Raw genomic sequence first — 14,377 nt, forward strand, 5'->3', positions numbered from 1 at the left:
TTTGTTTTGTTAATTTTAGTACTGAAACCAATAGTAGAACTGTTGAGTGATCCAAACTACATCAACCACATGTTGCTTGTCCAGATGGAATACAGAGAACAGCTGATTGAGCGTCACAAGAGAGCCTATACATATGCTCCTTCTTATGAAGAGTTCATCAAGCTTATTAACTGTAACTCAGATGTTGAGTTCCTCAAACGATTAAGGTATCTCGATGTTTGTTCCCAGGAAACATAACAACTCCCCCTCCCCCTCTGTTGCTTTAATGGAGGTGGATTAAATGTGTCAAAGTCAAATATTTCAGTATTTATGGCGCTAATGTTATCATAGTCATATATAGGCTATATATGACCTATATATGGTTTACATCTCTGTACCCAAGAATTTGAAACAGCTTATTCTGGTTTCCTGACCACAGAACAGCAAGCCCCAAGAATTTTTATCTTGCTGAACATTCCTGTTGCTTTTTTGAGCCACAGAAAATAACGTTGAAGTTTCTGCTATAACTAAAGAGAATCTGGGGTTTACTTGAACACCAAAAGTCTTGTATATCTTACATCATGTCCCTTTAAAATTTCAGTTTTAATTTTCAGGACTTCAACATTTATCTCATAAAGTGTATTAAAGTTGCCATGTCAACAATTTTCACTTAATTCATAAACTGAACAATGTGTCTGATCAAGTAGTTCAGTTGCTCTTTGAATACAATTTGTTTTCATTGTGAAGAGTTATCTTGGGAAAACTTAGTGGTAAAAGCACTCTTGGTTTTATTCAGCCTTAAAATGAGGAAGAGCATTGATCATTCTGTTTGGAACTGCTGGTGTATGTAACTTGGCAACATCTGGTCTCTTGCAGATTTACCATCTTTCTTTCATTTCATTCTTTAACAGTGATAACCTTGCCAGAATACCTTTTTGAGGCACATGGCAGTTGTGGGAAAGAGCAGTATAACCTTGGCAGTTCTCATCTCTGCAGATAAACTCCACAGATTTTATTTTTAGCTAAAGTTGTACATATGCACATTAACCAGCTGTTTCATATGAACTAGCACTAGCTGTGGTTACGTTGTTTAACAACATAAATACTGGCTTTATACACTGTTTCTCTTGATAAAATATACTGACAAATGTTTGTAGGGTTTTGATAGATTTCTATATTATGCCAGAATTCTGGTTATGGGATTTAATTTTAGTGTATACTGGCAATTTTCATTACTTATCCTGTTAGAGCTGTTCTATTTTTCCCAACCAGACTTATAATTTGACAGAATTTCTAGACTATTCTCAAGGTTCTATCCCATCCACTTTCTAAGTCCACTATCTATATTGCATATATTTCAGGTTATGTTTTCCAGTTTATTCTACTAAAAAAAACAGTCTTTGATCATTGACAGATGACATCTTAGTAGTATTCTTTTTTTCTGAGAAACTTAACTCAGGAGAAACTAAGGCTGTCAGTTCAGATGTATAATATAGGGTTGGCTTAACTGTTTATTCCCCCCAGAATAAAATCTTCAAACATTTTAGCAATGTTCTGATAAAATAATTTGTTTTTTTAAAGTTTACAATTAGTCCTCAACGTACTACTGTAATGGAGCCTGGAATTTTTATCAGTCATGATGGTCATAAGTAGAAGCATCCAAGTGACAGGACCTGATTTTATGACTTTTTTGCAATGTTCATTAAGCAAATCCATACATTATTTTAGCACTTTCGTTAGAAACTGGCTGGAAAAAATTGGGATACCGGCAAAAAAACCCCAAAACAAATACATTATAAATTGTGGTCATTGATGTTGAAACACTGCAACCAAGCATAAAGGTGAAGTGGTTGCCAAGCACCAAAACTGTAGTCATCTGAGTGCAGGGTGTGTGTGTGTGTGTGTGTGTGCAGTTTTTGGAAGTTGCAGAATCAGGATGTAAATAATTTTTGGGTCTGTCTTTGTCTTGGAACGATCACCAAGAGACTGGTCATTAAGCAAGGACTACTTGTGTTTTAGAATTATTCCAAGTGATACCAAACCCTCCTGCACAGACAGAGTTAGCATTTATATTAATATATTAATAGTGCTATATTTATCAACTTTACAGGCAGTGGATAAAATTTGAGTCCAGATACCCCCTGCAGAACATCTACATCTGTTAAATTTAGGTTTCATAATGTTTCTGGGAAGATGGGGGAGCAGGCTGATGGAAGATTTGGCAGCAGTGTTGGAAAGATTGGATGTAGATGAATCGGTGAGATGTGTCATGATTTGAAGTTGGCACTAATGAGAGCATTGTTGGGAGGACACTGTCTTAAGATTGCATTTGCAGTGCAGTGGGGCACTTTCAGCTTTGATTTTGGAAGTTGTAGAAGCCCTTCCTATTTCCTTAGAGCTGCCATATTTCTCCAGCCAGTCCTGTAGCAAGTGAGCCAGGTGGTAGATAGGGTGGCAGCCCTAGAATAGACTCAACTGACTTGAAGGAATCTGAATTTAAGTGGAAATCTGAATATTATAAACTATTACTCTAATTGAGTTTTATGCAACTTACTTAGATCTAGCTTACAAAGAGAAACTGCATATTATTATATGTTTTAAAACTATAAAAATAACATACTGATGTGGGTGATGTATTTTTGTGGTTGTAGAACTGAAAATTTTATGAGTGACCTGTGAAATAATTTGCAAGAGCAAGAAGACTGCAACAATTTTTTTAAAAAAAGTGAAGCCTGTGTGCACTTTCAAGACTAACTCATTTTATTTGAGGCTTCATTAGAGCCTTTATTAGAGGCATCAGCTTAATATCAGATACATAAAGTGGATTTATCTATAGTATTTCTTAGTAGTTTTAAATGTTTTGATGGTGTCTATGTATGAGAGAGAAAGACTGTGTCACAATAATAAACAATCTGTTTTACACACACACACACACACACACACACACATGTATCAAAGCAATTTACAAAAAAAAAGATACCTTCTTATATAATGAACGGTGTATTGGTTTAAGAAACATGGGTATCTTTTTAAGGAATTCATCAGAGCAAAGCCCAGATTTCTTATCCTTGATATTGCATAAAACCAATATCTCAGTCTTATTCCCTGAAAAACCCTAGTTTTCATTATTTCTGGAAAATGTAATACTGAGTTTACAGAAGATTATGTCAGCAACTTGGCCTTTTCTTCTTTTTGAATTCAGGTATCAGATTATGGTGGAAATAGTTCAAGCAACCACTATCAGCAACATCCCCCAAATGAAACGCCAAAAAGGTAAGTTTTTTTTTTACGACACATTTAAACATATTGCTAAATTGTGCTTATAATCATTTGTGCAGAAATGGCAGTGACTGACCATTTGTAGTTGTAAAATTCTATATGACGGTATGGATTTCACAAAGCATCCAGTACTATAGGAATCAGACAACTACTAAAAAAAAATAAGTCTAAGGATTTCTGGAATGTTTTCCTCAAAATAACAAAATATATTGCGTGCAGCTGACTTTTCAAACCAGTGAGGATTTTAAAAATATTGATATATTGTGCGGAATCAACAGTTCAGTCAGACTCAGACATAGGAAAAGCTTTATGGCAAGAACAAAATCGAATAAAAAGATGGAAGAAGGAGACCACTTAGAAATTAATAACATTAAAGGAAGATATGATTGAAGGATCCAATCTCCTTTATACTACTTGGAGAACCTGAATAGGATGAGGGTTGAAGTGCCTAAGTGTAAAACCGATATGCTGAAGTGGAAGCTCTTAGCCATACAACATGCTATGTGAATGTGGAGAGACACAGAGCCCAGCTCATTTGCTGGTATGTTGGCTACTACCAGAAACATACCAATAATAACTTACTTTGACCAACAACAAAGCCATGAAGGTATCTTCATTCTGGCAGTTTAAAGTTTGATCTGGACACAGCAGAAAACCATTTTTTTCCCTTTTTAAGTCAGAGTCTTGTAATTTATTACAGGTAATCCTTGATTTACAACCATTCGTTTACTGACTCTTCAAAGTTACAATGACTGACTTATGACCAGTTTTCATACTTACGGTCACATGGTCAAAATTTAGGCTTTTGGCAACAGGCATGCATTTATTACAGTTGCACTGTCTTGGGAATGCTAACTATAGTTGATATTTGCAATTATGTGTGATCTGTATGTGCTCTGGAACCTTTGGGGCACCAAAGACTGGTTCCGTGGAGAGAGGCTTTTCCGCGGACTGGAGGAGGCGTGGTTTCGTGTGTTGCCTGCAGCCTGTGCATGGGGCTTCTCTTGTTTGTGCAACCTGGTTTCTGGCATGCCGCAGCCAGATGCTGGTCCATGGACTGGGGGTTGGGGACCCCTACTTTGGAACATCCTCAGGAGGATTACAGGGGGGCAGATTTATCTTTAATTGAGCACCAGACAAACATGCTTTATTTTCTTTTTTCAGATTTTTAAATATTTTGCAGTTTGAGGAACTTTTTTTCAGACTGCTACTTTTATTTGATTGCTTTATTTGTTTCAGAAGTTTCTGATTTTAGAGTGTTGTAACATGCTCCTCAAAAACAGCTTTTCTTAAGGCACCACAGGTATTTTCAAAATAAAACTTAAATAAAAAAGTATTTTGTATAGACTATATGATGCTATGTGTCTAATGAATTTTTTAATACTTGTTTCATTGCCTACTTTTTAAAAATTAGGTGTGCTTCTATAGTTTTTAATCATTCTAAATATTTTATTGATTGTTTTAAGCAATTAAAGACATCCAAACCTATTGAGAATCGGGCAATAGATAAGAAGTTGTTGTTGTTGTTATGCCATGTGTGCTTTGATGTCAAGTTTTAAAAGATTCAGGTCCAGTTAAGTGAAGCACTTTCATTATAAGAACAATGCTGGATAATTAAAATAATGCCTGTCTTAGACTTTTTAAATTCTGCAGAAGCAAAGAAACCACTTTCATTTACAATCCCAGTACTCTTAATAAGAGTTGTGTATTTTGCTTCTCTTACTGTATTTCTACTTGATGTAGGTTCTGTTGCCTTAATTGCCTTTTGATCTTTAAGAAAAATATTTCCTTTCTAAGAAACCTCTATTTGTCCAGTTTATCTTTTTGGAAAAAGATCTGTTTCCCTCTTATGTATGCATACTTGCATTTATTAAATGTGCATAATTTCATTTTCTATTTTGATGAGTTATTCAGGTTATTGTTCGTGTTCTTAGAGGAACACTATTTATAAAAATAAGATCAATGTAGAAGTATGAAGGATATGTGAATTAATTTACTAAAATGTCATATAATAATAAACAGAAGCTGCAGAAACTGGAAGCTAAAAATAAATATGTCTGTCTTAGCTGGTAGTATAAATAGATCCTTGTGTGCTTTATTTCTTTAAAAAAACAACAAACTTAAAATTAACAATGGAGGTCTTGAAGCTTGAATAGTAAAATAATTATTTGTTCAATTTTGAGGACCTTTGTTGTTCTGAACATTTTTAAATGGCCAATTTTGTGTCGTTCCCTAGAAAAAGACTGTTGAAATGTATATTTTTTTCAGATTTTAGTGGAACAGAGTGACTTCTCTGCTGATAGCTATTGTTTTGTAAAAGAGGGAAAACACAGACAAAATCTTATTATGTTATTGGACATCTGCATCACTTGGTTTCCACAAAGGCAGAACACTTTTTAACATCTCTTTCAGCTGAATTTTAGAAATATGTTTCCAAACGCTTTGGAAGAAAAGCTTACAGGGTTTACTGTGAACACATTGGGTTCTTTGTTGCTTCCCTTTTGCAAAGTATCTGAATGGGTAGATAAGTAGAGAAAGACTTAATAGAGGAAGACTATGGTGCGTTATAAAAGGGACGCGGTGGCTCAGTGGGTTAGGACGCTGAGCTTGTCGATCAGAAGGTCGGCAGTTTGGCGGGTCGAATCCCGAGTGCCGCATAGCAGAGTGAGCGCCTGTTACTCGTCCCAGCTTCTGCCAACCTAGCAGTTCGAAAGCACGTCAAAATGCAAGTAGAAAAATAGGGACCACTACAGTGGGAAGGTAACAGCACTCCATGCGCCTTTGGCGTCTAGTCATGCCTGCCACATGACCACGGAGACGTCCTCGGACAAGTGCTGGCCCTTCGGCTTTGAAACGGAGATAAGCGCCGGCTCCTAGAGTCAGAAACGACTAGCACGCATGTGCGGGGGAACCTTTACCTATGGTGCGTTATGGTCCCATTTCTATCAGGCATTTGTATCAGTGGTACCCAGAAATTTTGCTTTAGTTACTTCCTAGTTAAAGTCTTGATCAAATTTGCAAGCAGAATACTGCAGAAACTTTATTTTTTCTAGAAGAGGTTTTCAATTTTTTGGGGGGGCAAACTAAAACACCTACAGTACATTTTTAGGAATCTCTAGGGTTAATGCAGCGGGTTTTAAAGGAAGCAGCTATTCCATATCCTATATACAAAAGTCAGCCTGCACAAAGATTGGTACTTTATTTGAAATGATTTATACTTTTCATTCAAGGCAATAAAACTAATTGGGCATAATATAATCCCAAAATTAGTATTTTGGGGTTCCCTCCATATTTTCGGGGTTTGATTGTTTATTCCAATGGATAAAAAACTATAGAGGAAAAATATCACTGATGCAGTATAAATGTAGGCACATTTAACCTCCAGGCCTCTCTGATCTGATTATATCTTTGGAACTCAAATATAGGATAGGTTCAAAATAACTAATCTGATCCTAATTCCTCACGTTGTGCTGAAACTGCTTGTATAACTTTAATGTTGTTATGCTATGCCTTGGCCCTTTGCTATACATCATTTAGCAGACTGTCTTTAAAATATGGCAGAACTAATTGTGTTGACAAAACTAGCTGAAGTGCTTGAGGTGTAATTTCTTTTATTGCTGTTGAATAATGCTGCTGTTTTGGGTGCAGTGTAAGGTAGAGGTTAATCTAGTATTTGTCTGCAGGGAGTTTGTGTGATTTCAGTGGTCTTGGTGGGAGTGGGTCTTAAGTGGATGGCTCATTTCTTTCAATATTCCAGCTACCCAAAGGTCTTAGTGGGGCTGATGATAATCCTCCAGGAAAAAAACAGCAAGACTAATTCTTTCATGAGTGGCACTCCCTATTAAACATTAGTAGTAACTCTGATATGAGATCACCACAAATAGTCATGCTGGGTTCTTGGCATTTTCTGGGCTTGTTGGATTTCCTGCAGAAGTTTGATTACCCGGCTAAATAACATCATGGGAAACAGGCATGGGAGATATGATACACAGATTGATATGGCGATGTTACCTAGCTGGGTAATAAAATATCTGTAACAACAACCAGGTTCAGGTAATAGTAAGAGCCCCGCTACATATATTCTCTACTTTGGGTACTAGATCTATGTTGGAGTTAGAAAATATTTTTTTCCAATGTCATTACTCAGCCGGTGGAGCTGAGGACTGCCCCCGACCTCCGATCATTCCGCCGGGGCCTGAAGACCTGGCTCTTTGAGCTCTCAGGCCCAGGCTGAGGAGAAATTTTTAACTGGGGTTTTAAGTATACAGGGTCAATTTAATATTTTTTAATTTGGTTTTTTGACTTTTGTATGGTGGATTTTTTAATTCCCTGTAAACCGCCCTGAGTCCTCAGGGAATAGGGCGGTATATAAATGTAACTAAATAAATAAATAAATAAATTACTATTTTTTTTAAAAAAAAATATCATGAATAGGTATGAATGATGGTTGGATTATTTTTACTCCAGCCTTGAATCAAAAAGGCTCTGACAGTAACTTACAAATACAATATTTTCCTTTGCAATCTGAAAGAAAAATATACAAGAGATAAAATGATGAGAGGAGAGGAGAAAAAAAGGTAAGCACAGCCACTATGTTCTGCTGTGACCAGTTGGCGAGAGTTAAAATAAGGGTAGAGGCAATTGCTTCTTTTCCAGGAGCCTTGGTGGAGCAGTGGGCTAATGCCTCCTTAAGTAACACCAGCTGCCTGCAATTAGTGCAGGTTCAAGTCCCACCAGGCTCAAGGTTGACTCAGCCTTCCATCCTTCCCAGGTAGGTAAAATGAGGACCCAGATTGTTGGGGGCAATTAAGCTGACTTTGTAATAATGCCGCTTGGGTGTGTGTGTGTGAAAGCCCTAATAAGCAGGCATATACATAGAATGAAGGCTACTGCTAAGCTTGTAAGCCGCCCAGAGTCTTCGGAGAAGGGCGGGATATAAATGGAATTAAAATTAAAAAAATTAAATTAAATTAAATTCTGCCCTCCAGCATCATGACTGGTAAGCATTGCTACTACACACTTTCCTTTAAGTGCCCCTTTTGGCTAATATATCTCTCCCCCCCCTCCTTTTCCCCCCAAAGAGAGATAAATCCTCTTCTCTGCAAAATGATTTCAGCTTCAGATGTTTCTTTCCTATATCCTTGGCTAAACATTCTGCCAAAAATGGCATTCTGACAAGCTGACACCTAATCCTTATTGAATTTTTGCAAAGATGAGAATGAAATGCTGGACATGGCATAAATATCACAGAGCTTTTCTATGTAGCTTTTCGATCTGAGTGCATCTCTCTTTCTTTGACAGGAAATTGAATTTTCCCTCAATTCCAATGTTCTATAAAATCATTAAGAGGTGTTATTGAAAAATCATACACCCTGGATATTCTCCTCTAGTTTAAAAAAAGAAAAACCAGAAGCTAGCTGTCTTTCTTTGCAGAGGAAACATCTTTTCACGTGCTTTATTTGGATGAAGTAATGGGATTTTGAAAGATAATATGGTTTGTTTATTAAATTAGTCTCTGACTGTAATCAGGCTTCATATTGGCTGTTCTGAAAACATAACTTTATACTTTTGGACACCTAGTTCTGGGGATTCTAGAAGATAGTGACAGGATAGCTGATTGTGCTGTTACTTCTTCAAGGTAGTCACCTCTTATTGAAACCAACTTGACTGTGACTGCTCTCTAAACATCAATATCTGCAGAAGCTTTCAGAATTTTATCAGAATGACAAGACAGCATTGCTGGATTTACATTGCAAGCCCTGTCCATTTCATATAAGTGTGTCATGCGTAGCGCACTTATAAAAAAGATAAGCTTGCATTGTGCAACTTTCATCTTTCTGTCTTCCCTTGGCCCTCACGCAAATGCTTCTGCTTTTTAATTCTAACCACAGTTAGCTGGATCCAGAATAGAGTATGATGGCAGTCTTAGTTCACAACATTTGCCCTCCCCTCCACTTAAATATATTTTAATGATCAGTATGTCAATTTTTAAAATAATGCTTCGTGACTTGCAGGATATTTTATATTTGGTCTGGAGAGGAAAAGGATTAGAATAATTCACACAATTCAGTGTTAATTATATATTACTAGATATTGCTAGAGGATTGTTTGCTTTATCTTTGATTGGAATCAGCCCAGTCTGCCTTTTGTCCACATGGAAAACATGTGAAACTGGAGAAGCAAGTTGGTTATAAGATATATTGGGTTTAATGTGTTTCTGGACCAATAAGACATAATACATGTGGTTACAATGAGTACTTATTTTGGTTTTAGGTTTGAGCTGAATAATAGGCTCATGCACTGACATTGTATCAGAAACAAGCACAATGTGATGAAATATCAATCATTTTATCTCATAAATATATGCTATTCCACAAAGTTTTAATTTTAAGCTCATTCAGAAAGAAGAGGGAGAATGGAAAGACTTTAAAAGAATGGTGGTATTCTTACATATCAGCCTGCCAAGTGCTTTCAAGGAAAGGTGTGATTAAAGACATGTATTTCTTTCTTCTTTCACCTACTTGGTCATGGGCCACTAGGAGTACCTGTTTGCTGTACTTTTCAGCATGAGGTTAGTCGTCTCTTTCAAAATTTGAACAAACACTCCATTAGTGAACATTCTTTTTCAGAAGGGTTTGTTCCCACCTCTACTTAAAAGAGATTTCAGTTCGAGTAAATACAGTAGTATCAGTTAGTGTCTCAGTTAATTATAAGTTAAATTATATATGAAACAGCTTTCTGCCCCCTAGACATTTCCATGTGGATAGGTAATGTATGTGTAGCTTTTAAGCTGTTGTGGGAAAACACACAATTCTGTAGGCAGAAGAAGCTTACAGGTGGTTCTAGGTAACAAAGCATTGCCAATTTTAATTCTGAATTTTTTAGCTATTTTATCATATTTTACCATTTTTGCATCATTTCTATCAGGAAAAATAGATTTTTGGATGACAATAATGCATTAGAGTTATAGCAGTGTATATCCCCTATTTTGTAAGTTGCACCCTGCCTATTAAGTGTTTCACGGGTTTTAACCTAAGCTGGCAGAGGGAGATGGAAAGAGAATTAATCTGATTTTGGAATGAGCTGTTCCAATCTTATCAGAAGTGTTCTAATACAGAGGTCTCCAACCTTTCCGTGCTCACGGCTCGAAGGGAAGGAGAGCAGCTTCTAAATTGGTGTGCACACCATGCAAATGGGGTAGAACACACCCGCCCAGCACTAGCATGCACAAACGGGCTGCATACACCCACCTGGCGCTAGCAGTCCCATTTGCACATGGGCAAACGGGCCTCACACACCTGTCCCCGCTAGCAGTCTCATTTGTGCATGTGCAAACAGGCCGCGCACATCCACCCAGCACTAGCAGCCCCATTCGTGCATGCGCAAATGGGGTCACAGGCTCTAGTATGGGTGGGGGGGAGTACATGCATACATGTGCTTGTACCGTCCAGCCATTGCCGTGGCCCACTGGCCAAGAGGTCACGGCCCATAGGTTGGGGACCCCTGCTCTAACATACAAATGGCCTGTTCTGTTGTTGGAACATATCTGGAAAAGTTGGAACAGCTGAAGTCAAGATGTTTTGATCATTAAATATTTTGTGTTTCATATATTTCTGATTTGGAAGAGAAGAATCATATTAGCAGTCTGGTAGCTTCTTTTCTAGCATATTGTATGAAAAGATGAAAACTAAAAGTCTGCAGTTCATGAAAGCCTATTCCTTTTAATAAAATTTGTTAAATGGTAAAGGTGCTACCAGACTTCTTCTATTTTTTTTCCACAGCTCTGTAATTAATTACACCATTTTCCTCATTTCTTTGAAACAAATTTAAGGAAGGCCAGCATGTATTTTTCAGAGAGACAATAATAATCGTGAAGTCATCCCTTTTTAAAACTTTTGGCACATGATTTTCATGGATTAACCTATACTGAGCTAATGCCGGTAGTCACTTGATTTCATAATATGATTGAAAGTTAACTGTTGATACCTATCCCCTTTCCTTTTTTTTTGTAGCATCCTCTAATGGTGGTAGGAATGACCTTAGGAGATAGGTGGAAGAGCCATGAACTAGACCTGGGGTAGGCAACCTTGGCTCTTTTATGACACGTGGACTTCAACTCCCAGAATTCCTGAGCCAGCATTGCCTACCCGTGAACTAGACAATAGTCAGACAAAGGTAGCTTAGTCCACAAAAAGAATGTGGGTATAAGCAAACATCTCAGAAGGGAACCTAGGCATTTTTTGGACTATAAAGTTGAGGAGGGAGAGAGGTCCTTTTACACTAGCAGGATTCCCTTAATTAAACTTACACTAAAATTAGAACTAGTACTTCTAGGTGTGCTTCTTGTCTGGACTGCCTCATAAGGCTGATGTATCCCCTCTCTTCTTTACTCCCTGGCTTAAAAATCTAACCTGGGTTTTCTCCTAATGAGGGTTTTTTAAACCAAAATAATTTCAAATTCTGATTAAGAATTAAACCTGCTAAACCTTCAGTAACTGAAGAAAGTAGGGAAAAGCACTAGGCCACTCAGGTATGAATTAAATCATATCCCTATTGAATATACAGTAGAGGTGACAAATAGATTTAAGGAATTAGATCTGATAGGCAGAGTGCCTGAAGAACTATGGACAGAGGTTCGCGACATTGTACAACAGGTAGCAACCAAAACCATCCCAAAGAAAAAGAAATGCAAGAAAGCAAAATGGCTGTCTGAGGAAGCTTTGCAAATAGCTGAGGAAAGGAGGAAAGCGAAAGGCAAGGGAGAAAAACATAGATATGCCCAATTGAATGCAGAATTCCAAAGAATAGCTAGAAGAGATAAGAATGCCTTCTTAAATGAACAGTGCAAAGAAATAGAAGAAAACAATAGAATAGGGAGGACCAGAGATCTTTTCAAGAAAATTGGAGAGATGAAGGGAACATTCCATGCAAAAATGGGCATGATAAAGGACCAAAATGGCAGGGACCTAACAGAGGCAGAAGAGATTAAGAAGAGGTGGCAAAATTACACAGAAGAACTATACAAGAATGAGCTTAACGTCCCTGATAATCACAATGAGGTGGTCACTGACCTCGAGCCAGACATCCTAGAATGTGAAGTGAAGTGGGCCTTAGAAAAGCTGAGCAACAACAAAGCTAGTGGAGGTGACAGTATTCCAGCTGAGCTATTCAAAATCTTAAAAGACAGTGCAGTAAAAGTGCTACACTCAATTTGCCAGCAAATTTGGAAAACTCAGCAGTGGCCACAGGATTGGAAAAGATCAGTTTACATTCCAATTCCAAAGAAAGGCAGTGCCAAAGAATGTTCAAACTATCGCACCATTGCACTCATTTCTCATGCTAGTAAAGTCATGCTTAAAATCCTACAAGTTAGACTTCAGCAGTATGTGGATCGAGAACTACCAGAAGTACAGGCAGGATTTCGAAGAGGCAGAGGAACTAGAGATCAAATTGCCAACATACGCTGGATCATGGAGAAAGCTAGGGAGTTCCAGAAAAACATCTACTTCTGCTTCATTGACTATGCTAAAGCCTTTGATTGTGTGGATCATAACAAACTGTGGCAAGTTCTTAAAGAGATGGGAGTACCAGAACATCTTATTTGTCTCTTGAGAAACCTATATGCGGGCCAAGAAGCAACAGTGAGAACTGGACACGGAACCACTGATTGGTTCCAAATTGGGAAAGGTGTCCGGCAAGGCTGTATACTGTCGCCTTGCCTATTTAACTTATATGCAGAGCACATCATGAGAAAGGCAGGGCTAGATGAATCAATAGTTGGAATTAAGATTGCTGGAAGAAATATCAACAACCTAAGATACGCAGATGATACCACTCTAATGGCAGAAAGTGAAGAAGAACTAAAGAGCCTCTTGTTGCGGGTGTAAAAGGAGAGTGCAAAAGTTGGGTTGAAACTTAACATTAAGAAAACCAAGATCATGGCATCTGGCCCTCTCAATTCCTGGCGAATAGATGGGGAAGAAATGGAGGTAGTGACAGATTTTGTTTTCCTGGGCTCCAAGATCACTGCAGATGGGGACTGTAGCCAAGAAATTAAAAGACGCTTGCTCCTGGGAAGGAAAGCCATGGCAAATCTAGACAGCACACTAAAAAGCAGAGACATCACCCTGTCGACAAAAGTGCGTATAGTCAAGGCTATGGTCTTCCCAGTTGCAATGTATGGCAGTGAAAGTTGGACCATAAGAAAGGCTGAGCGCCAAAGAATTGAGGCCTTTGAACTCTGGTGCTGGAGAAGACTCCTGCGAGTCCCTTGGACTGCAAGGCGATCAAACCGGTCAGTCCTAGAGGAGATCAATCCTGACTGCTCTTTAGAAGGCCAGATCTTGAAGCTAAAACTCAAATACTTTGGCCACCTAATGAGAAAGAAGGACTCACTGGAGAAGAGCCTAATGCTGGGAAAGATCGAGGGCAATAGAAGAAGGGGACGACAGAGAATGAGGTGGCTGGATGGAGTCACTGAAGCAGTAGGCGTGAGCTTAAATGGACTCCAGAAGATGGTGGAAGACAGGAAGGCCTGGAGGAACGTTGTCCATAGGGTCGCGATGAGTCGGACACGACTTCGCAGCTAACAACAACAAACCTTCAGTACTGGTACCCTTAGGGAAATGTAGTATTTAATCACCATTAAGAGAAATGCTATGCCTTTCTGTTTAAACAGGTGACAGCAAGAAGCTGACTGTGTATCAACTCTGCATCTAAGAAGGATGATCAGAGCTGATTAGTACTTGCATGGGATAAATTGATATCAAAACCATTGCTCCTTTCACTGTGATCATGTATTCTAAAAATCTCCAAGAATGCGTTGCAGAATGCAACAATCCTTGGTTTTCACTCAGATTGAATTTAATTTATAACAAAAATCTGATCGATCCTTATTACTAGCTCAGTTAGCCAAAAATCAAATAATTGTCTCTTGGAAATTGTAGAAGAGCAGGAAAACAGAATTTATTTTCCTGCTTTGGGGATCTTTGTGCCTGATGGGCACAGTCCCACAAAAGCACAGTATGACATTTGAATACATTTATTGATTATTGGTACAGTTCCCTCTTTAATATATTCCTTAACTTCACTGGAACTAATTAGAGATGTACATTGTTCA

General features: G+C 38.0%; 1 protein-coding gene across 3 annotated transcripts in view; it reads left to right on the forward strand.

Moving 5' to 3' along the window:
• The window catches only part of SNX25 (sorting nexin 25), a 63,687-nt gene that overhangs the window by 16,250 nt on the left and 33,060 nt on the right, over positions 1 to 14,377 (forward strand). For all 3 annotated transcript variants that reach the window (XM_083368090.1, XM_083368091.1, XM_083368092.1), the window contains exons 5-6: positions 20 to 206; positions 3,182 to 3,252. In XM_083368090.1, the coding sequence (XP_083224216.1) occupies positions 20 to 206; positions 3,182 to 3,252 (258 nt within the window). The remainder of the gene's footprint in view (positions 1 to 19; positions 207 to 3,181; positions 3,253 to 14,377) is intronic.

This window comes from Vipera ursinii (genome assembly GCF_947247035.1).
Source record: "Vipera ursinii genome assembly, chromosome: 7".
Taxonomy (NCBI): Eukaryota; Metazoa; Chordata; class Lepidosauria; order Squamata; family Viperidae; genus Vipera; species Vipera ursinii.